The sequence below is a fragment of the Protopterus annectens genome, chromosome 1.part1 (assembly GCF_019279795.1).
Source record: "Protopterus annectens isolate FY-2018-M chromosome 1.part1, PAN1.0, whole genome shotgun sequence".
NCBI lineage: Eukaryota > Metazoa > Chordata > Ceratodontiformes > Protopteridae > Protopterus > Protopterus annectens.
This window is the reverse complement of record NC_056726.1, coordinates 476,002,179-476,024,329: the sequence shown is the minus strand read 5'-3', so window position 1 is coordinate 476,024,329 and position 22,151 is coordinate 476,002,179. Positions and strand designations below refer to the sequence as shown.

General features: G+C 38.1%; 1 protein-coding gene across 1 annotated transcript in view; it reads right to left on the bottom strand.

Moving 5' to 3' along the window:
• The window catches only part of LOC122814692 (potassium channel subfamily K member 1-like), a 224,405-nt gene extending 208,827 nt beyond the window's left edge, over window positions 1-15,578 (bottom strand). The window contains exon 1 of the mRNA XM_044087103.1: window positions 15,439-15,578. Coding sequence (XP_043943038.1) covers window positions 15,439-15,578 — 140 coding nt within the window. The remainder of the gene's footprint in view (window positions 1-15,438) is intronic.
• Window positions 15,579-22,151: the final 6,573 nt, after the last annotated feature.

Genomic DNA, 22,151 nt, shown 5'->3' with positions numbered 1-22,151 from the left:
CAGATCCATGGATATTTCTACCAAATTGGGGAATAAGCATGTTGAGGAGAGAAATCATAGAACAGACTATCCCTCTGCATGTGCTGGAATGTCTGCCACTGCTACCATCTCAGTCAAACTGCAAGAATTGAACAGCAAGTTGGAGAATCTTCTGTTCAGAGACTAATGCTTATTTTAACATCCTGAGCCTTAAGAGATATTTGGAATTGAACATTGCAACTAAGGCTTTTAAGAGCCCCACCACTCCATTTGATCCAACTAATGAAGAAGATAAAAATGTTAAGGCTCGATGGATCACATCAGTGCTCTATGGAGTGGGTTAGAATCCTTATAGAAGAGAGTCATTGAAACAGAAGAAAATTAAGGATGATATTCTATCAGTGTGTTCAGAATTTAATGGACAAACTCAAAACAACTGGGTAAATTGTTAGCAGATATAAATGTGAAACTGCATGCTTATGAAACTGAATTAATACAACAGAAAAAAACAAACAAATGGGATTTATGGGATTATAATAACAAGGCGTTTCTGTGGAAACACAAATCAAATTCTGTAATGTCATCCCACCAAGGGGGCAGGAGGCAAGAAATCACCTTCAATTCCATTTGCTACATCGGAGGACACAGAAAAGGCAACAGATAGAAATAATGAAGGGGTCAGTTTCAGCACAGAATTCAACAATACATGTGGAAAGGTTTCGGAACAACTCTTCTGCAGGCCAACAACTCACAAATGGTAGGAAGAGAGGAAGAAATGGATGGGGACAATATAGAAATACAGACATACAATCGGACAGTAAAATCAAAAAGACTAAATGGCATTGATATCTATAATAATGATGTCAACAATGCTTTTGAGTCTTAAGTTTTCAATTTGTCTACTTATGATGTGCTAGAAGCAGCTTTGCCGGTTTTGAATCTAGGTTTATAATTCATAGCTACTGTACTGCCTCATTTGTATGTTTTTAAATGTGAAGTTTTCTATTTATCTAGGAAACTGCATCTTTTAGATTTTTTTTAGTAAACTGACTGGTGATGTTGACTTTAATGATTTTGATAGTAGTGCTGACACTTCATTCTTATAAATGTATTTCAGATGAATGCCAATTTAGTGAAATGCAACATAATGCTTATAGTGCATTAGATAAGAGTAAAGTTAAATACGACAGTATGCTTATTCCACCTTGTATTAATTAAGATATACAAAGTTTCACTACAGCTTTGAATCATGCAATTGAAAGTATGTTTAACAACTTTATAAGAACTAAAGCTTCAGTTAAATATAATTTGAGTAAAGAACAATGGACAGCTTTCAAAATCCTTTACAATAATTGCTGATAAAGGAAACAAAATTGTTATTTGAATCATGTACAATATGTTAAAATGTGCTATGGATCATTTAAATGATTCCTTGCTATATGAAAAAAGTGATATAAAAGTTTACAGTGAAGCTGTGGAACAATATTTAGCACTCCTGAATAAAGGTGTTCATTTGGGATATTTTTCCAAACAAGATGTGGAGAAGAAAATTTAGTGTTGCTAATACACAGATAGCAAACTTTTACTGTCTTGCAAAAATCCATAAAGGCCTAGATAACTGTGGTCGTCCTATGCTGTCAGTAAGAACATATTTTTGAATATTATGGGAATCTTCTTGCTTGAATTTCTTATGTCTTATTTTGCAAAAGTCCCCTCTTACATTAAGGATACGCAAGATTTTTTGGGGAAAGATTAAGAATGTTAAGTGGGATATGAATATGTATTGGTTATCCCATTATGTTAAAAGTTTATATACTAACATATAACATTTATTAGGAATACAGGCTTTGTGTTACAGACAGACAAAGTCAGTTTCAAAAATCAATTAAAATCCCATCTCACCAAGTGTGTTGGATATGTACATGCTCTGACTGGGGCTAACTCCTTTATGTCCACTCTAGCCCCATTATTCCTATATATCTGTTATAAGGTTTTCCCTATAACTTCAAAACCCACTCAACTACCCCTCCATTAACTGGGTAAACTACTCATGTACCAATACACTTGCCCAATGTTTCCTGGAGTTCATTAATTCCAATGCCCTGGACCAGCTCGTTTTTACCCCCACTAGAGGTAGCAACATCCTTGACCTGGTTATTAGTAACATGGGTGACCATTGCTCTACATCAATAGTCAGCTCCTCCCTGGTTAGATCCAACCACAAACTAATCACCTTGGAAATCCACATCACTCCCACCCTCCCCAGAGCAAAGGTAACCACCAAGAAGAACTTCTCCAAAGCAAACTTTTGGGATCCTAAAAACAGAGGTGGCTAACTTCATGGCACCCATGCAAATGGTGAATAGTTGCGTGACTGCAGAATCATACACCAAGGTACTGTACGAACACATACATAAATGCATGGATCTCACCATACCCAACAGAACCAAGACACTCTCCTCCAAAAAAAAGGAAGCCAATCTGGTGGTCCCCTGCCATAAACAAACTCTACAACAGAAGGAGGAAACTAATGTGGAATAAGGTAAAGTCCCAAGACTGGAAAAACTCCCTTATCATGCCACAACAAAAAGTTGAGATCCCTCATCAATTCCTCTAAAGCTAGGTATGAAAACAGAATTGCAGCAGATAGTAAAGACAACCACAAGGTCTTCTATAGTTATGTAAAGAATCTTCATGGCAATACCCAGATTTGCTCTGAGCTACTGCACAATGGTACCTCCTATACTGAGCCAATAGATTCAGTGCCGACTTTACCCCCCCCCTCCCTCCCAAAGGACCAATCACAATACCAGTAGATTGCCAGGCACCCAGTATTACTGCTGCACAGGTTAAAACAGCACTGTCCAAGGCCAAGAATACAGCTGCTATGGGACCTGACAATATCCCTGGTTATGTTCTATATGAACTACAGAGTGAAATAGCACCTCACCTGTGTGCTCTGTTCAATCACAGCCTCACCTCAGGCTTTGTCCTTGCCGAATGGCGCACTGCTACAGTTATCCCTCCCCACAAAGGAAGAGTGGCTACAAACCATGGGAACTACTGCCCCATTAGCCTGACAAGTCTGATATCCAAAGCTATGGAATGCATCATCATGGACCTAATAAACAAGGATAGAGGGAATCTCCAAACTCTGGATCCCACACAGTTTGGTTTTGTGAAGGGTAGATCATATGCCTGCTTAACTTGGTCAATTTCTTTGAGTCAGTCAGCAGAGTTGTGGATGAAGGCAAGGTGGTTCATATAGCCTACCTTGATCGGGCCAAGGCTTTTGATACCATTCCCCACTCAGGAATCATAGAAAAACTCACTAAGCTTGGCATCAACCCCCATATCACTAGATGGGTTGCAAACTGGCTCACAGATAGAACCCAGAGTGTGAAAGTAGTTGACTCCAAGTCAGACTGAAAATTAGTCATGAGTTGAGTCCCACAGGGTTCAGTCCTGGTTCCTTCATGTTTGGTATCTACTTCTCTGAAGTCCAGGCTAACACAAAGGGACTCTGGCTGGCAAAGTCTGCAGATGATTGCAAGTTGGGAGCTATTACTAACTCCACGTGTGATGTTGACATCCTACAGAATGGCCTCACTGTGACCAACGACTGGTGTCAGAACCATGGCCTTAAGCTCAATGCCAAAAAAATGTGTCATCATCCCCAATGGGAAAAACCCACTTCCCATGAATTACCACACTGATGGTAATCCAATGAATACAGAAGACGTTATAAGAGATCTGGGAACACAGATTGACAGCAACCTCTCTTTTGATCACCACATTGCCACTGTGGTCAGAAAGTCCTTCTATGTGGCACATCTCATTACCAAGGGTTTTGCATCCAGGAAGAAAGAGGTCATTGTCTCCCTCTACTCTACCCTCATTAGGCCAGTCATTGCATACAATGCCCCATTTGGCATGTACCTCACTAGACACCTGCAACAACTGGAGAGGCTGCAAAAGTACCTCACAAAGAGGATCTTAGGCCTTAAACACTTGTCCTATATGGACAGACTCAAAACACTCAACTATTCTCTGTCTCATATCGGCTACTTAGAGGCGATCTCTGCTTGACTTACAAAACCATGTCTGACCCAGTTCTGTTAGAAATGCTACATCTAAAGAAATCCCAATCTCTCCACACCACATGCTCGAGACCTCAACCTCATTACCACAATTAACAGAAAATGGTGGAGGGACAAGTTCATAACCCAGATACTGCCAATGCTATGGAACAGACTTCCCATACATGTCAAGCAGAGCATCTCGCTGACCTTCTTCAACTGAAATCTTGATGAGTGGATGGGAAACAGAAAATTCACCCCGGGGATAACACCAGTGGCTCTACTCAACAGAGGCATTGGGAACTAAAGTCAGGTGACACTATGCCAGGTTAATCCTATGACTAGGCTTGTAAAGGCACCAGGGCCATAAGCCTAGTGCACAACTATGAACCACATAATTCCTTGTAATACAAACTATACCAATATTTATAGAATTAAGTATTAAATCTTTCAGCTTCACACTGTTGTTATGTTTGACAATGTTGTGAATATTCTGATCTCTTCACTGCACTATTAATACTCCTGTGGGAATATTTGACAAATTAGCTTCTTTTCTAAATTGTTGTGAGATTTTCTGTGGACTGACATTTTGTATTATTATAGGTTTCATGGATTGTCATATTGTGTGGAGCTTTTCTCCCCAGGCCTCTACTGAAAATGGGCAACCCTGCCGAGTCGGACTTCCCCAGTAAACAAATGTAAAATAAATAAAACAAATACATTTTATGGGAGACCATCCTTTATCTAACTATATTATTGAATTGATATTGTTTTGTCTTCAGAATATTTTTTTTTCATTTTTAATGGTGAAGTGTTCCATCAAAATCGAGGCAAAGGTATGGGAGCAGCTTTTTCCTCCATGTACGCTAACTTAGTCATAGCAAAGTTTGAGTTAGAGTATTCGTACCATCACAATTCATTTAATACCCATGTTATGCAGTACTTTCGTTATACTGATGATTTAATTTTCTTATGTCACAGTGGAGAAGATGAAGTTCATCAATTTATTCAAGATATTCAAACTAACCGATTTGGTTTTAAGTTTGATGGGATATAAATAGGAGTGAAAGTCACTTTTTTAGATTTGAATTTATATGATTCAACAGATGGACAAATTTATACTTCAGTGCATAGAAAACTGGAAGAGGGAAATATGTTTTTATATGGCACTAGTTGCCACCCCCCCCACATCTTATTTCTGCATTACCATATGGTGAATTTTTAAGACTAAATAAACTTTGCAATCAGGATGATATTTTTTCTGAAAGATACAATATACAGCAGATATGTTTGTTAAGAGAGGATATGGTAGAGAAATAATTGAAATTTCTATGCAACAAGTCTTAAACATAATGGAATAGAAATGATAGGAAATCAAAAAATCCCATAAACAACCATACAACAGGCATCTGTTGTGGGACCAAGAAGAAATAAAAAATATGGATATTTATTTTGTAACAGTATATAATATACTGAGCGAACAGTTAAGTGACTTATTAAAATATTATTGGCCTATCTTATCTAGGAACAAAGATTTGGGTAACTTAATTAATAACTTCCTGCATATATCCTATAAGAGGGATGCAACTTAGCAGATATGGCAGTACATAGTAGATTTATACCACCAAATAATACACATTATGATTATATTTCTCCCAGGACTGTTAGCTTTAAATGTGATGTGTTCTATATGCAAGTATATAGTAAATACATTTTTCCCTGTGGTCGCATGGGTTTCCTCCGGGTGCTCCGGTTTCCTCCCACATCCCAAAGACATGCAGTAGGTAGATTGGACACTCTAAATTGGCTCTTGGTGTGTGCGTGTGTGTGCCTTCTGTGGAAGGATGGGTGCTGGGCTAGCAACTCAACACCATAAAACTCCACTGCCAATCATGAGCAGACAGATGATCCGCTGTGGCGACCCCTAACCGGGAAAAGCCGAAAGAAGAAGAAGAAGAATGGTGTGAAATTTTATCCCAAAAATTAATTTTCATGTAATATGAAAGGTATTATATATGTATTAAAATGTTCATGTTAATTGTTTTATGTAGGGGAGAGTCAAAGGGCTTATAAAGTCTGATTGCAAGAACATACAAGAGCGATCAGAAATGAATGATCAGAAAGCCCTTTAGGAAAGCATTTTAAACAGTTTCATAACAGTAATCATGATTTTCTAAAAGGTTGTGTTTTAGAACAAGTGAATTTTAGTATGGGAGAACACATAGCAATTAAAGATAAACTATTATATAAAGAAACTTTGTTTTTATTGAAATATAAGACCTTGGTACCGCTAGGATTAAATAGGGAATCTAATTGGAAGTACATGATTAAATAATTAAATTTATTATCAAATGGTTTACATCTGCATTGCTGCTACTTCTTTATGGATGATATGATTTAAGGCACTTGTTTTTTGTGTGTTTGTGCTCTTTGAAGGCTTTTATGCCTCGGTGCTAATGTGAATAAATTGTGAGTCCATGGCGGTTGTTTTGTGTTTTCTTGTTTTTCTACTGTATAGTAGTTGTCAGTATTTGTGCTTGTCTGGAAGTGCCCAGGCTGTTTGTAAGGCTTGCTTTCAGAGAGCTGTCACTAACCACCAGGGTCAGACCCAGCAAAAGACACATTCATGGTTTGCTTTTCCTTGATACCGTAACTGTTATCACTCATTTAGGGTGAGACCTGGTGAAAGAGATGACTTCTTATTTGTTTTCCTTGACTTTGTAACTGTTACTGCTCGCCAGTGCAAGATTTGAAGACAGAGACTTTGAATGCTATGTTTTGGCTTTATAGAGCTGTTATCTTATGACTAATCGTAAGTTGGTTTCAAGCCTGTCAGTTTTATTGAGCAAAGAACCTTGATTTTATACCTGTCACTCTATTTTTCAGGAACAATTCTGCCAAAGTCTGCCTATGGTTACGTTTTGTTAAATCAGGAGACTTTTCTAAGTAAAACTAATGTGTTTACTGCATGTACCTACTACAACTGGTGAATGCAGCAGGGGGCCAAAAGATTACCTTTTAACCAATATTCTTATTTCACTTGTCACTGCCAAAACAGTGACTGTTAATTCCCCACAGCAAACACAGCACTGAATTAGTGGGAGTGTTGGAGTCATGTCTGAGGGGTCGTAAGATAACTACCATGGAACAGCTGCTTCAAACCATTAACACTGCTGCCAAAGCTGTATCAGGCTCATTGTTACTGTAGACAGCCCTGCGAAAACTAAGGTATGGATAAATCTCTGCAGGAAGACGGAGGTACTTTCCCCTGTATAGCAGACAATCTCAACAAAGAGAGGAATAGTGAGTAGTCAAAAAAGAGAAAATGTCCAATAAACCCAGGATTTGAAGAAAATCACAAGAAAAAGTTGAAAAAAGTGAAGAACTCCAAAAATCTAAGAAAGGGTTAAACACAAAAAAAGAGTCAAGGAAGAGAAACCCTGCCACAGAGTAAAGCAGACTTCAAACAAAGGGAATCAGAAGGAGACTTCTATGGGGCAGTGGAGTGAGTTACCTCTTCTCAGAGAGGAATGGGACATGGAGATCCCTGCATCTGCCTTGGTGGAGGAGTAGACACAGCTTTCTACCTCTTGAAGCATAATCAATGAGGAGATCTCCAACTGATCAAGAAGCAAGTCTCACAAACTTTAAAAAATGCCTTGTGAAAAGATGAGAGACCAAGTCAGGCCAAGGAAAATGTATCCAGAACAGCATAGGGTGGAGTACTTTTGGCTGGACTGCTGTCAGCCTAACCCATGCTTTGAGGCACAAAATGACTGCTTAATTTTACATTTTATTAAATAAACTCGCTTTTTTAAAGAAACTTATAGCGTTTGCTGCCTCTACCTCCTACAGTATAACAATGATTTTTCAAATGGAGCTCTGCAGAAACAAAAGATTGTGTAGGTATCTGATGCATGTTCCTCCACAAATTTACACTAATGTTAAAATTTACATCTTCTATAAATGATACTATACCTACATAACAGGGATGTTACATCCAAACACAAAAAAACCTTCTTCAAACCAAACTGATAGTCACCAACTCCCTCATTTCTGTCATTACATTTGTACAACCTCTCAAAGGAAACAAACGGGTCAAATATCAGTTTCAATTGGGTCATTGCCTAAAAATTCTGTATGTGAGCATGAACTGCAGCTGTATAAAACAGCATTTCCATCAGTATGCATTTGTAGTTAATGGGGAAAAAACATACTGAAGCTTATGAGTTTTCAGCGAGGCTGTCATCATGGGTGATTAAAGTCAAAGTCATGTTAACAAAATGTATGGCATTACTACAAAGGGAGTGGACTATAGTCAGGGATGATCATTACATCTACCTAAACCAACGCCTGATCCATTATAAGGTAAACAGACTGCAAGTACTTGGATTATTCTGCAATCAGTCTGTCCACAAGTAAGCAGAAAAGTGTTATTAAAGCTGCTCTAGCATAGCTTTCAAAAAATAATGTCAAAGCAGTATGCTTCCATACTAGACTTCTATGCACTATGAAACTTAACCTGCTTTATTCAAAGAAGGAGCAGCTACTACTTGGTTGTGGGAATTAAAAAAAAATGTTGAGTGGCTTTGAATGAAATACTGATTAGTATATCTACGTCAAGTTTTATTTAAGTGAATTGTTGTATCTTTCGTTTTTTCCCGGTTAGGGGTCGCCACAGCGGAACTCCGGTCCGCTAATGATTGGCAGTAGATTTTTGCATACCGAGTTGCCAGCCCTGACGTACAACCTTCAACGAAGGTATGCCCATTCATGCATGTCTCCACACAGAAGACGCTTTAGCTGACAATCGAACAGGACAACGTCTTACTGTGAGGCGACAGCGAAGTTTTATTTAAGTGAATTAAAGATCTTAATTTAGTAACATACAAAGGAAATACAGCATATGCATTTACATTTGAAGCAAGAAAGATTTCCACATAATGCATTCAAGGGTTATATTCACAGGTTTTTCTGTTTAATGAGATATTACTAAATACGAGCTTATTTAAAAATATATTGTCACAGCAGGTGAAATGTGCATGGATCCTCAGACAGGATGATGACTTCTGCAGGTTCCAACAAAACAAAAATAATGAAAATCATATTTATATCCATACATGTATCTATCTATAGATAGATAAATATTTGCAATTTAGTCTACTGGATGTTATTTTCATCAACAGACTTAAGTGCTATGTTTTTACACTGAACATTTATGTTATCATGTGTTGGGAAAGCTGAACTGTTTAATATCAAGGATGTGTGCTTCAGGTTTAACTGTGTGTGTGTGTGTGTGTGTGTGTGTGTGTGTGTGTGTGTGTGTGTGTGTGTGTGTGTGTGTGCGTGTGTGGGTGTGTGTGTGTGCGTGTGGGTGTGTGTGTGTGTATTCATGTGTGTTTGTGTTAAAGCTGACAATATATGTGTTAAGTACTTGCTGGTTAAGAATGAATTAAGGGTTAAGTAATGTACAGGTTAAGTGCACACGCGCGAGTGCACAGGCATGTGTAATGCTTGAGAAGTGTCTGAATGTGTTGTTTAGTGGTGCTGTTAGGAAAAGGGTTTTCATAAGGAAATGTGCAGGATTAAGGTTAGAGGCAGAGGCATGGGAAGGATTGGGTGTAGCACAAAAAAGTAAGGTGGAGGAAGAGGTCAAACACCTACCTCTGCCACTAACTGTACACATTACATCACAAACCCAGTTTCCCTACAACCACCACTATTCATGCAGATGTGGTCTCATGGTGATGTTAGGGATTTTTTTTCAGTCAAGCAATTGCAAAATGAGAGCATTTGTTTTCCTTTCGGAATTTGTTGACTTTCAGATTTTTCATTTTTAGAGTTGAAGTTGCTGACTTATCTACAATTCTTTAATTCAAACAGTGCTTATAGTCTCATATATATATATATATATATATATATATATATATATATATATATATATATATATATATATACACACACACACACACACACACACACACACGCACACACTCATGCGTGTGCACACTGTTCTCTTTCCTGTTCCACCTAGGATTATACAAATCAGTTCAGCGGGTTAAAAGTCTACATCATGTACCATGCAGCTATGCTGAAGAAGTAGTCAGCTAAAATCAGACTACAGATTCCAGTCAAGTGCTAATCATACACAACAACCGCAGCTCTTTAAAGTTACTTATTTTTCCTATACCAGTGCAGTTTACAGTAGTTCCTTCAAATTCCTGTATTCACAAGTCTGAAATGTTATGCTGCATCAACTGCTGCACATAATCATCATCATCAGCCCTCTTTTTCCCATTTTTTTCTACATGGGGTCGGAGTATCATGTTAACTGTTGCCAACTCTCTCGATTCAGTGCCACACTCCTGTCTTCTTCAACATTCATGCTTGACTATCGCAGACCTTCTTTCGCACAATCCATCCACCTCTTTGCTGGACATTCTCGTTTCCTCTTACCTTCTTCCTGTCTGTCCCAAATCTTCTTCACCAGATTGTCTTCTGATTTTCTGCATGTATCCAAACCACCTCAATTTGTTCTCTTTGATCTTTTCTGCAATTGGAACTACTTTGGCTTCTGCTCTTATGTCCTCATTTCTTCATCTGTCCCACAGTGTGCATCTTACCACCCTTCTCAGGCACTTCATTTCCATCACCTCTACCTTCGTCATCTGCTCTGCCTTTACTGCCCAGGTTTCTCTACCATACAGTAGTACTGGTTGCACCACAGTTTTGTACACCTTACTTTTCATCTTCTTTGGCATTCTTCTGTCATACACTACCCCTGACAGTCTATGTCAGTTGGCTGCAGCCCGTCTGATATGCAAATGAAAATTAACACATATGTGTTGCCTACATTTCACTCAATGATTTATGGTATTGTCATTTGGGTATGTTTTTTGTGTATGAAAACATGTTTACCTGTAACTTTCCTTGAATGTCCTTTGTATCTTGCCTGACACACAAGGATGTTTCATTACTACTGCTGACTGTATTTGATGTAATCTGTTTGTTAGGTACCATTGCTGCACCACCATCCCAGTTAACAAATAAAAATAAATACCTGAATAAGTAATGAAGATGTTGATTTGGGGAGGGGTATTTTGATTTCTGTAGTATTTTCTTAAGCAAGTCTACTCAGCACTAGTAAATTCATGGTGTTGCACTGCTTACTTTTGTGATAAATGGAAACACTTAATTGAGTAGATGCACCAGCCTTTTGTTGACAGCGCCCAAGGGTCGTAAACTGTTCATTCAAATTCAACTCACTAAGCAACTACTGTATGGCATGGACTGCTGAGATTACACAATGATATTGGGAAAATAAACTTGTAACTGGGCTTCCTTAGCATGAAATGCAGTCATAATGACAGTTAGGGAGGTGTTTAGCAATTAAGCACCCCTGTAAGTACTACTACAATCAGGCCTCACACTCGGGACTGATAGAAGTCAGTGCCGCTGGCAAAGGACAGTTGCAAAGGTAAAACAGGTTTGTTTCTGCCTGTTGTCCATGCTTTTCATCTGCCCCTTAGTTGATCTCATATATTTGTTTTATCCCTGATAAATATTTTGACTTTCTAATAAATCACTGAGGATTTGGAGTCAGGCAAAAATGCTTGATGAAAAAGCAAACTGATGCAAAACCTGTTACATTACGTGAATAAGAGCAATATTTAAAAACTGTCCCTGATTTTGATCCTTTGTCCCTACTTTAATTTTGCATTTGACCAGATTTGTTAAGCAAAGAAGATAAAAGGATCACTGATGTGTGTTTGACAGTGTTAACTACTTTACTGGCTTTCAAACCCAGTAAAATACTTCATTTTTGCATGTTTTTTTGTCTGTAACTAGTAGTACATGGAACAGTTAAAGCTCCATGCTCTACAAAGAAATATGACAGAGTCTTCTTACAATCAGACACCTGATCATAATCCTCTATGTTTTGATTACTGTTATTTCTTTTTCTGATACGACGATACACTAAGTCAGAATTATTTACACTAAGTCAGAATTATGTTTTTAATCAATGTATAAAGCATTATTAGATTCTGATGCAGAATCAACTGCTACACATGCACATGAAAATTAATACATATGTGTTGGATCACAGATGGGCAGCACAACTTGTCCTTCACATAGGCCAATGACATATGGTCATCCAGAGGGTGCCAACCAAAATGCTGACAAAAGCAGCTGGTATGCATCTGCAGTAGGGCTTCTGAGAAGTACAAGATCTGTACTTTAGCTGTGTACTCTTAAGTACTGTGTGACATGCTCATTTACATACATATGCTGCAGTAAGTTATGAATAAGATGTACAGAGCCCACTGCAGTATTATGCAGGTACAACTATGTGAGCTTTCATATGGCACAGTACACAGCTGTATTATAAATCTACTATGTACTAACATATCCCTGTCCAGACAGAGGCCATATGCAATTCCAGGTGAGAACAGCACCCATCCTTTGAATGAATATATGGTCTCATGTCACAGGTTCAGGGGTTACCTTATTAATCTTTATGCTCATTAGTTACTAACTTCAATCTACATCTGTAGCAGTTTATTAGCAACATCCAACATCCAAAGAATATTAGCAGAGACAGTGAATCTCCTATCCCCCACTACAGATTTATCCTTCTAACTTACTCAAATGCATACTTTTATAGTAAAAAAAACAGCAAATGGTAGGCCTTGCTGAAGCCTTTCTATAAGTTTATCAGAGAGCACACTACACTTTGATCACTGAACCACTTACAGTATTCCAGCAAGTTCTTGCATGTAACCCATAATCAAGAAAAATGTACTGCCCAGGATATAAAATTACATATTGTAGTCATGAGGCAAGAAGAACATTATTGTGCTGATATTTTAAAGCCAGAAAGTTTAAAATTAGAAATGTAGTAAACAGTTGCTGAAATTTTAACATCATAAATGTATTTGTAAAATTTTAATCCATATTCTTAGGAACAGTGGCATATACCCTCTATTTTTAGTTTAGTCATATGTAAATGCTAAGAATCAATCTTTTCAAGACATTTCTAGACTAACAACTTTTTGCTGAGATTATGTCCCAAAAGAATAATGCCAGGCATTGTTGCAATGACAGGCTCTGGCTTTCCTTATGACTCTGGGAAGGATAGTATGGATTACAAAATGGCTGGATGGAGTAAATAGCAATCTGTAATAAGCCATCACCAAATAATTTACTGCTGATGAGCTACTTACCCATTTTTCTTTGCTGCCATTTCACATTACTATCACTCCCATGTGAGGACTTTGCCCTAACCCCTATAACTAAATATACTAACTCTAAAGTTACACCATTTTGCATAGAATATACTGCTTGCTTTTAATTGAAAAAATAATATTCCCTGTATACCTGCTACATATATAATGATGGATAGCATATTTAGTATATGGTGTAAAACTCCAAAATAGGAGGAGGGCAGCCTCTGGAAAAAAAAAAAAAAAACAAAAAGGAAAAAAGTTAGTTTATACAGTGCTGAACTGAAATAATAGGAAAGTCTGGAAGGGGAAATTTGGTGGTAGTAATTGGAGAGACAGTAATTCAAAAATAGAGCTGAAAATATACTAAAATTGCTAGATTTAAGGAGTGTCTTCAAAATACTTTAACATCAGACTGCTGCACGTAATTGCTCACATTTCTGGTCCTATAATAACAAATCTATAAAGGTTTAAGTCACTGGAATCTTTGTTTACAGCTATGCTCTGAGGACGTAAAATGCTAATTACTGAGTGAAGAACTGATAAAACTGGAGATAATAAAAACTAAACTGAAAATTTGAGAAACTTTCCTGTTTTCTTACAGTGTTTTAAGATTAAATTTGTGATGGTTTCCTTTAGGTGATATATGTGAGGCAAACATGAGTATGCAAAAAGTTGTGATGAACGCCTTAAAATGGTTGCTTCCTACAAAAAAAAATCTCTGCAATTGGTGGGAGGGAGTCAACGTATTGTCTAGTATGACACAGCTTATATTTTACAGCTGGATACTCAGATCAATTGGAATAGGGGCCAGAAAGGTAACTGATTGGAGCTATTCTTTAAGGACAAACCAGAAGGGGCATTTGGAAGATGAGTGGGTTAGTCTGAAGGAAATATTTCCAGCCAGGACAGAAGCAGCCACAAAGCCGACATGAAATTTCCCAGTTGCATGTCATTTAGTTTCATGGATGAGAAATACAGATGGGTTTTCCCAGTTGCTTGAGACCTTGCTTTATGGAGGAGAAATTCAGATGGACTGCCTCATACAAGTATTATGATCCTTTCAACAAATAATTCTGCCCTGCAAATCATTGCAGAAATTATGATGGAACTGACTGATTGACTGCATGCTGCATATTACAATTTGAATAACATATACTAAAACAAAATACAAATACAGATATAGGTCTCTTGATAACATGTTCACAATGATTTTACAACACTACACATGCAGGTATGAAATAAGAACCAAATAATGATTTTAGAATTCAGGATAAAGCAATATAAGAGAAATTGTGTAAGAAAATATGATGACTGTCGAAGGCTTTTATTGAACTAGCTGCATAAAAGTTTAACTCCCAAAATGTTTTTTTTTTACTTTATGCATGTATCTTTTCTTTCAGGTTTCCTCCATTACTTTTTCAGCCTACTTATGGTACATTACCACTATCTCATTAAAAGTTCAAGACACTAAATAAAGTCAGAGATGTACATATGGCCTTGGCAAAAATAGCAAGTAAGCCCCCAGCAGAGCAGTAGTGGAGAGAATGGCCTACTTTGCTGCAGTCCCAGGAGAACAGGATCCAGTGTTAGCAAGCTTACAATAGAATATAGTGAAGTATTTATAGAATGCCCTTCAAAACTGAACATTGCAGTCAATGCATGGTTTTGTACAGACTGTGCCAACTGTATCCCTTTTATATACGATGCAGGAATTTAGAAATTATCTAGCATTATTTGTAGCACTAAATGCTCAGAACAACATTGGCAGAGGCAATTTAGTCTATGCAGCCAGAGTAAATGTAGCGCTTAATCAGAGTAACTAGAGTCCCTGCAAAGCTCAGCTCATCATAAGATACTCTGAAGATAAGGAGGCTGCAGGCATGGCATAGTAACATACCATGCTGACCTGCTCAGTATAACATACCATGCTGTCATGTAATTATATTTTACACATAGACTGCATTTACATCCTGACTGCATAAGAAGCCTTGCTGTAATGTCTTTCAGTGCAGTGATGTACTAATTTTCTTTATGTAAGTAAAGTATCTGCTGCAGACTGCTTTTTCCTCTCTTGTATACTTGAGTTGCACAGCTTTATTTTGCCTATTGTCTTTCTCAGTCAGACTGTACTTGGACACCTCAGAAGCCCATACCTCATCATAAGTCCCAAAAGTTTCCATTTCTGACTGATTTGGCTTTTTTCTTCTCGCCCTCTATACTTTGAATATGAGGTCATCTTATATTCCACATCACCTGAGCACTGCCTCAGCAGAAAATCAGTCCCTGCAGCCATTTATTGCATGGCAACTACATTAGCAATTTGTCAAAGGAACAAACTAATGTGCAACTCTAGTTCAGTAGTCATAAATCATTCACTATTTGTATGTCATTTAATCACCAGCACACTCAGTCTTATGTATCCTGAATAATTGTTCATGCACCAAAAACCAATGGGACATATTCACCATTTAACTGGGACAAAACTACATTAATCTCTAAAGTTTCTCCCTACTTGAAGTGTGTTTGTGTCAAACTATACTAACGTTAGCACACTTCATTCAGATTCACCCCCCTCCCCGACCTGGTTCCAGGAGAGTCTTAGGTTGATTCATGCATAATAGTATTTAAACCAGTTAATTCCAAAATCTGTCTGTGCTGCAGAAATGCAATTAAATATAAATATATTGCAGTTAGAAATCCCTGTGGAAGTAAAGCTGAAAAGCATTCAAAATCATTTGAAGAATGCATAATAATGGTCTTTTTTTACCATTCCACAGTAAAGGCATTTGAATATCAAGGTCTAAATGATATTTTCATGACACTGTGCTGTCCCTGAAGGCAGTGGTAAAAGTTGATACTATGCTGTTCTTGAAGGCAGCGGTAGCAGTTGATACTGTGCTGTCCTTGAAGGCAGTGGTAGCAGATGATGCTGTGCTGTCCTTGAAGGCAGTGGTAGCAGTTGATACTGTGCTGTCCTTGAAGGCAGTGGTAGTAGATGATACTGTGCTGTCCTTGAAGGCTGTGGTAGTAGCTGATATTGTGCTGTTCCTGAAGGCAGTCGTAGCAGTTGATGCTGTGCTGTCCTTGAAGGCAGTGGTAGTAACTGATACTGTGCTGTTCCCTGAAGGCAGTCGTAGCAGTTGATGCTGTGCTGTTCTTGAAGGCATTGGCAGTAGTTCATACTGTGCTGTTCCTGAAGGCAGGGGTAGCAGTTGATGCTGTGCTGTTCTTGAAGGCATTGACAGTAGTTCATACTGTGCTCTTCCTGAAGTCAGTCATAGCAGTTGATGCTGTGCTGTTCTTGAAGGCATTGGTACTAGCTGATACTGTGCTGTCCTTGAAGGCAGTGGTAGTAGCTGATACTGTGCTGTTCCCTGAAGGCAGTCGTAGCAGTTGATGCTGTGCTGTTCTTGAAGGCATTGGTACTAGCTGATACTGTGCTGTCCTTGAAGGCAGTGGTAGTAGCTGATACTGTGCTGTTCCCTGAAGGCAGTCGTAGCAGTTGATGCTGTGCTGTTCTTGAAGGCATTGGCAGTAGTTCATACTGTGCTCTTCCTGAAGTCAGTCATAGCAGTTGATGCTGTGCTGTTCCTGAAGTCAGTCATAGCAGTTGATGCTGTGCTGTTCTTGAAGGCATTGGCAGTAGTTCATACTGTGCTGTTCCCGAAGGCAGGGGTAGCAGTTGATACTGTGCTGTTCCTGAAGGCAGAGGAAGCAGTTGATGTTGTGCTGTTCTTGAAGGCATTGGCAGTAGTTCATACTGTGCTCTTCCTGAAGTCAGTCATAGCAGTTGATGCTGTGCTGTTCCTGAAGCAGTCGTAGCAGTTGATGCTGTGCTGTTCCTGAAGGCAGTCGTAGCAGTTGATGCTGTGCTGTTCCTGAAGGCAGTCATAGCAGTTGGTGCTGTGCTGTTCTTGAAGGCAGTGGTACTAGCTGATACTGTGCTATCTGAGAATATATTCTTGTTATCATTTGCCAAAGTATGACCCCCTTAAAAGTTTGCTTTGCTGCTACTTAGGAAAATGTAAAAAATGTTAGCAGCTAACAGGCAGTACTGGTTATTACTACATAGTACATAAAGCTTTTCTGCATATGAGTGAGTTACACTGGTGTGTCCACCACAGAGCATCCAAAGGATACCTGTTGGACAAAAGGTGATAGGGACAGTGGTTTTTAATAGAAGTAGCAGCAGCCTCAGACTACAAAGATGTGTATCTGTCAAAGAAAATACTACACAAGCTGGGGAAATTTAGTGGAGTCAAACACTCATTTGATTTCAAACAATAGAAATGTGCAGGCTGCATACATAATGTTAAAATCTGTGCCTTTGCATAATGTCTGGTACAACAATGGAGATATATTAGATAGTAGGAAATCAACAGTTTTTCAGTCCATAATGGAAGAACTAGGGTATTAAATCGTAAAGCCAGTGACAGTAGAGTAATGGTAAGTCTATGCAATTTAATTTCACTACCCATGCTGTCCCCATGAAAAATTAATACATGATTATTCAAAATCCAGTTTCATTATCAGAAGCCTTCACAACCCCTAACTTGTACATACTAACTACATCATGGTTGCACAGCAGCAGGGGAAAAATCCACAATAAGCTGTAGCGCAATCTCTCATAAATAATGATCCTACAATTCTTGTAAGTCAACCATTTTATGTACTTTACTTTGTTTTTGTTTACTGGGTTTGCCTGACTGGTGTAGTCAAAAAACTCTTTTCACTGGAGGCCTGGGGAGAAAAGTTCCAACATATTAAAAACATTTTTTAAACAGGCATTCAGTAATATACATGAACACACATTAAATAATATACATTAACAATGACACTACATTTGCTAACTGCATCACATTCGTATGGGTGGCGCAGCTGTACAGTGTTGTCACCCCACAGCAGGAGGTTCTCCGGTTTCATTCATGGCTGGGTGCCTTCTGTGCGGAGTCTGCACGTCCTCCCTGAGTTTGTTTGGGTTTCCTTCCACATTCCAAAGACATGCATCTGGATTATTTCTTCCCGTGCCTCCGCTGAAAATAGGCTTTGTCCCAGTCAGACTTTCCCAGTAAACAAATGTTAAATAAAATAAATAAATGAAATAAGGACAAGTATTACAGCATAAAGGATAGGTATACATTTAGTAGATGTTGAACACTGAGCATTTGAAGAGGTGTATTAATGGGTTTGTCAAACAGGTAATACACCTTGTGTTCAGAGCTTAGAAATTGAAAAAAATCTAAGTGAAGGATGGAACTTCACAGAGCAGAAAATACTAATATTGTAGTGAAGAGGTGGGGCATTACAGAGGTTCAGAGACAATAGTTTAAAGTGATCATAAAGTTTATGTTAGAAGTATAAAGTTAGTGTGGTGATCAGTGTCACAAAACCATATATATGGCTCACAGATGTTACTAACATTATTCAGGTATTGGTGACGAATGGTTCTGTGGCATATGATTCAGAATGAAAAGTTATGGTTTAAAGGTATGACGAGCTGAAGATAACAGTGGCACTTATCATGAAGATATGCAGGAGCATAGAAGAAATGTTTTTAATGCTTTTACATGCTGAATGGATTTCAGTGTTTATTGGATGCGTCTCCATAGTATAGCTACACTATTTGAATATAGACCATCATATGCAATATTAAATTATTTGGTTACAATGATTAATGATTTTTCTCTATGGCATACAGTTTTATTGGATGAGTACTGTTGTATTAAGTTGCTAAGGGCTGGGCAATTTTCTGACTTATAGAGAAGTCACTGCATTGTAATTAGTTAAGAAAGAGCTAGGTGATGTTGTAGTTCTATTCAGTTCAATTCTCCGACTGGTGGGCAGTGGAATGTTCTGTTGTTACAGTTTACCACAAATTTGTCTGTTTTATTATAATATTGATAAACTTTGAACAGCTGTGAGACCTGAAGGTGAGTGAAGAATGGGACAACAAGGAGGAGAGATGGCAATAGGCAATTAGAAGCGGTATTTCTTTTTGTTATGTTGGTGAGGTAGGTTTTTTCCTCTGTATAACTATATGAGCTGCAGGGACATGTAAATCTGGTTGTGTTTGGGCAGTTAAAACTTGAGCAGATGATTGTTTAAATTATGTACAGAAGCTGCCACCATCATCACCACCTGCCCCCCCCCCCCCATTCAATTCACTGCAGCTACATCAAGAAGTTCTGTAGACTGTGTTTCTCAATGAACAGACAGTCTGAGTAATAAAGTATAACTGCATTTAGTAGCAGTGAACAGAAAGGTATAGGAATTTTTATCTATCACAACTGTAATAGCCATGACATTTAACAAAATGGAAAAATACAGTATCAAATGCTGTGTATTAAATAATGCTAAACATCTTCACAGTGGGACACTTCATAAATGTAAGGTTGCAGTCAGAGGGATTTATTTACAGCATCTTGCAGTGAGGACGTGTTAATGATGCATTTAAAACACACAAACCATATTTTTTTGTAAAGATATCAGGAAGTCTTAACATGTTTCAATATACCATGCTGCATGGTTTGTTAGCTGGCACCTGTATGACTTTTCAGCACAAGAATTTGAGTCTAGAGTCAAGTGTGCACAACTGAGTCCCACCTATTACTGCTCTATATAAAATCATATTATATTAAACACAGAAAATAAATAGTACTCCAAAATCTATAACAATTGATGTCTGTGATAAACAACCAATGCATGGTCCGGTGTATTGGACATAATTAACAGCTAGTACCCATATGGTTTTCCAAAAAGGAAATATTTCTTTTATTTGTAGAAATATGATTCAGTACGATTATAAGTGCATTTTCTCTTACCAAGTGAATTGTGCAAAATTAACAGATATTAATTTCTCCATATAAACAATCATTGAAATCTTGTGCAAGTAAACATCATTACAAAATGTAAAATATTTTTTTTCTATTTACCAGACACAGTGTGGTAATTTGTCAATGTTATACAATAAACTAACACTGTCTCAGGAAACCTACTATGGTAATATGGTTCTCCAGGCTTGAAATACCCACTGGAAAATTACATTATACAACTGAAGCATCAAATACAAAATGACAGGCCATCCTGACCAAGCCTTTATTTAATACTAAAACTGCAGATAAGCCATGTTTGAAGTGCCTGTTAATAGGTTGGTACTAGGCTATCGGCCCTAGGGTCTATACAAGCCTAGCTATAACAATTCCCTGGCTATTTCTTCCCACACTATTTACTTCCCTGGACCCCTGTCTAGCAGGGCGACTGATGTGATCCCCAGGGTGAATTTCCTTTCTCCCATCCCTGTGCACTTTGTAACCATTCTAATGACTTTTTTTACAAGTACAGTTTATGCCCAGAAGCTGCCAAGTTCTACATGTTCAGTCTATTTACAAATGTCTCAACAGGTGATGACTCATCTTTTTTTGACTCTACAGGTTACCACTGTACATTTTTAAGTAATGTGTAGTTCTCCCTTTGTACTTCTAGCAGCAAAGCAACAAAGCAAAAGGCATACTTTCTTCTCTCATATAACATCCACCATGTTGTTGTTGTTGTTTGTCTTTTCGGCTTTTCCTGGTTAGGGATCGCCACAGCAGAACTCCGGTCCGCTAATGATTGGCGGTAGATTTTTATGGTGCCGAGTTGCCAGCCCGATGCCCAACCTTCAGCAAAAGCATGCCCATTCATGCACGTCTTTCGGAGGCCACTCGACAGCAGGGTGGACTTGCAGATGGCACTCCAGCCGAGAATCGAACAGGAGAACCTCTTGCTGTGAGGCAACCAAACTACCACTGTACCACCATGGCTATATAACATCCACCATACACTAGTTAAAATAAAAATAAAAAACAACAAAGGCTAGTGAACCAAATTTATTGCAAATACATACACTCCAGCACCTCAGCTCAAAAAAGCCTTCAAGGAGTAAAAACACCATTCAAACCAAACCTTTAAATAATATCAACAGTTACCCTACCCACAATTACCAATCATTCAATTAAACAATTAAATCACTTTCCAGGTACGTGAGTACGTATACATAGATGACAAGAGGATCAGTGGCAGCAACACATCAAACATTCTCCTGCTTCAGGTTTAACATTTAATGAACAGGAAGTAATGAAATTGTATGAGGATTAACAAGACTAATGCCTACATGCCCTTAGAGGGGAACCAGGCAGTTGTGATAACATTTGTAACCAACATACATACGGTTTATAAAGGAAGGGGAAATGCTCATCCATTGTAGGTAAGTTTATATGCTGGTACTGGTAATGGTGAGAGGTGTGTGGGGTAGAAGTGTTTGTGCAGGAAATGTGTGTGTGCTCTTGTGTATATCTCATTAGCTGGGTTCTGTTTACAGTGACCTTGCTGCAGATTACGAAAGTCAAAGTGGGACAAGTTTATTCAATGAACTCCCAGTAAGTGCTTCTTGTATCCTGAGATGGTTTAGCATGATGTTTCTATTTAACACAACTAGTTTACTTTCTGTCAGACAGGAGCTTTATTCAGTTTTGTTCAGCAACAATGCTTGCAATTAAAAGCTATTAAAGAAACTCTCCTTTATCAGTCTTCAAACTGTACTTAGAAAATGGTGCCATATAGTTGGTGTGAAAGATTTACCAAAAATACTAAGTGTAAGATAACTATATCCCTTTGCAGGTGGCTTACTAATTACTTCTGCAAAAAATATAGAAAAAAGCGCACTGAAAAAGTCCGAAAAAATGAATTTTATTCCACAACATAAAACTTTCAGGTAATTTATTTTATTTATTTATTTATTTTACATTTGTTGACCGGGCTAGTCTAACTGGATATATGTCCATTTTCAGTAGAGGCCCGGGGAGAAAAGCTCCAGGACAATAACAAA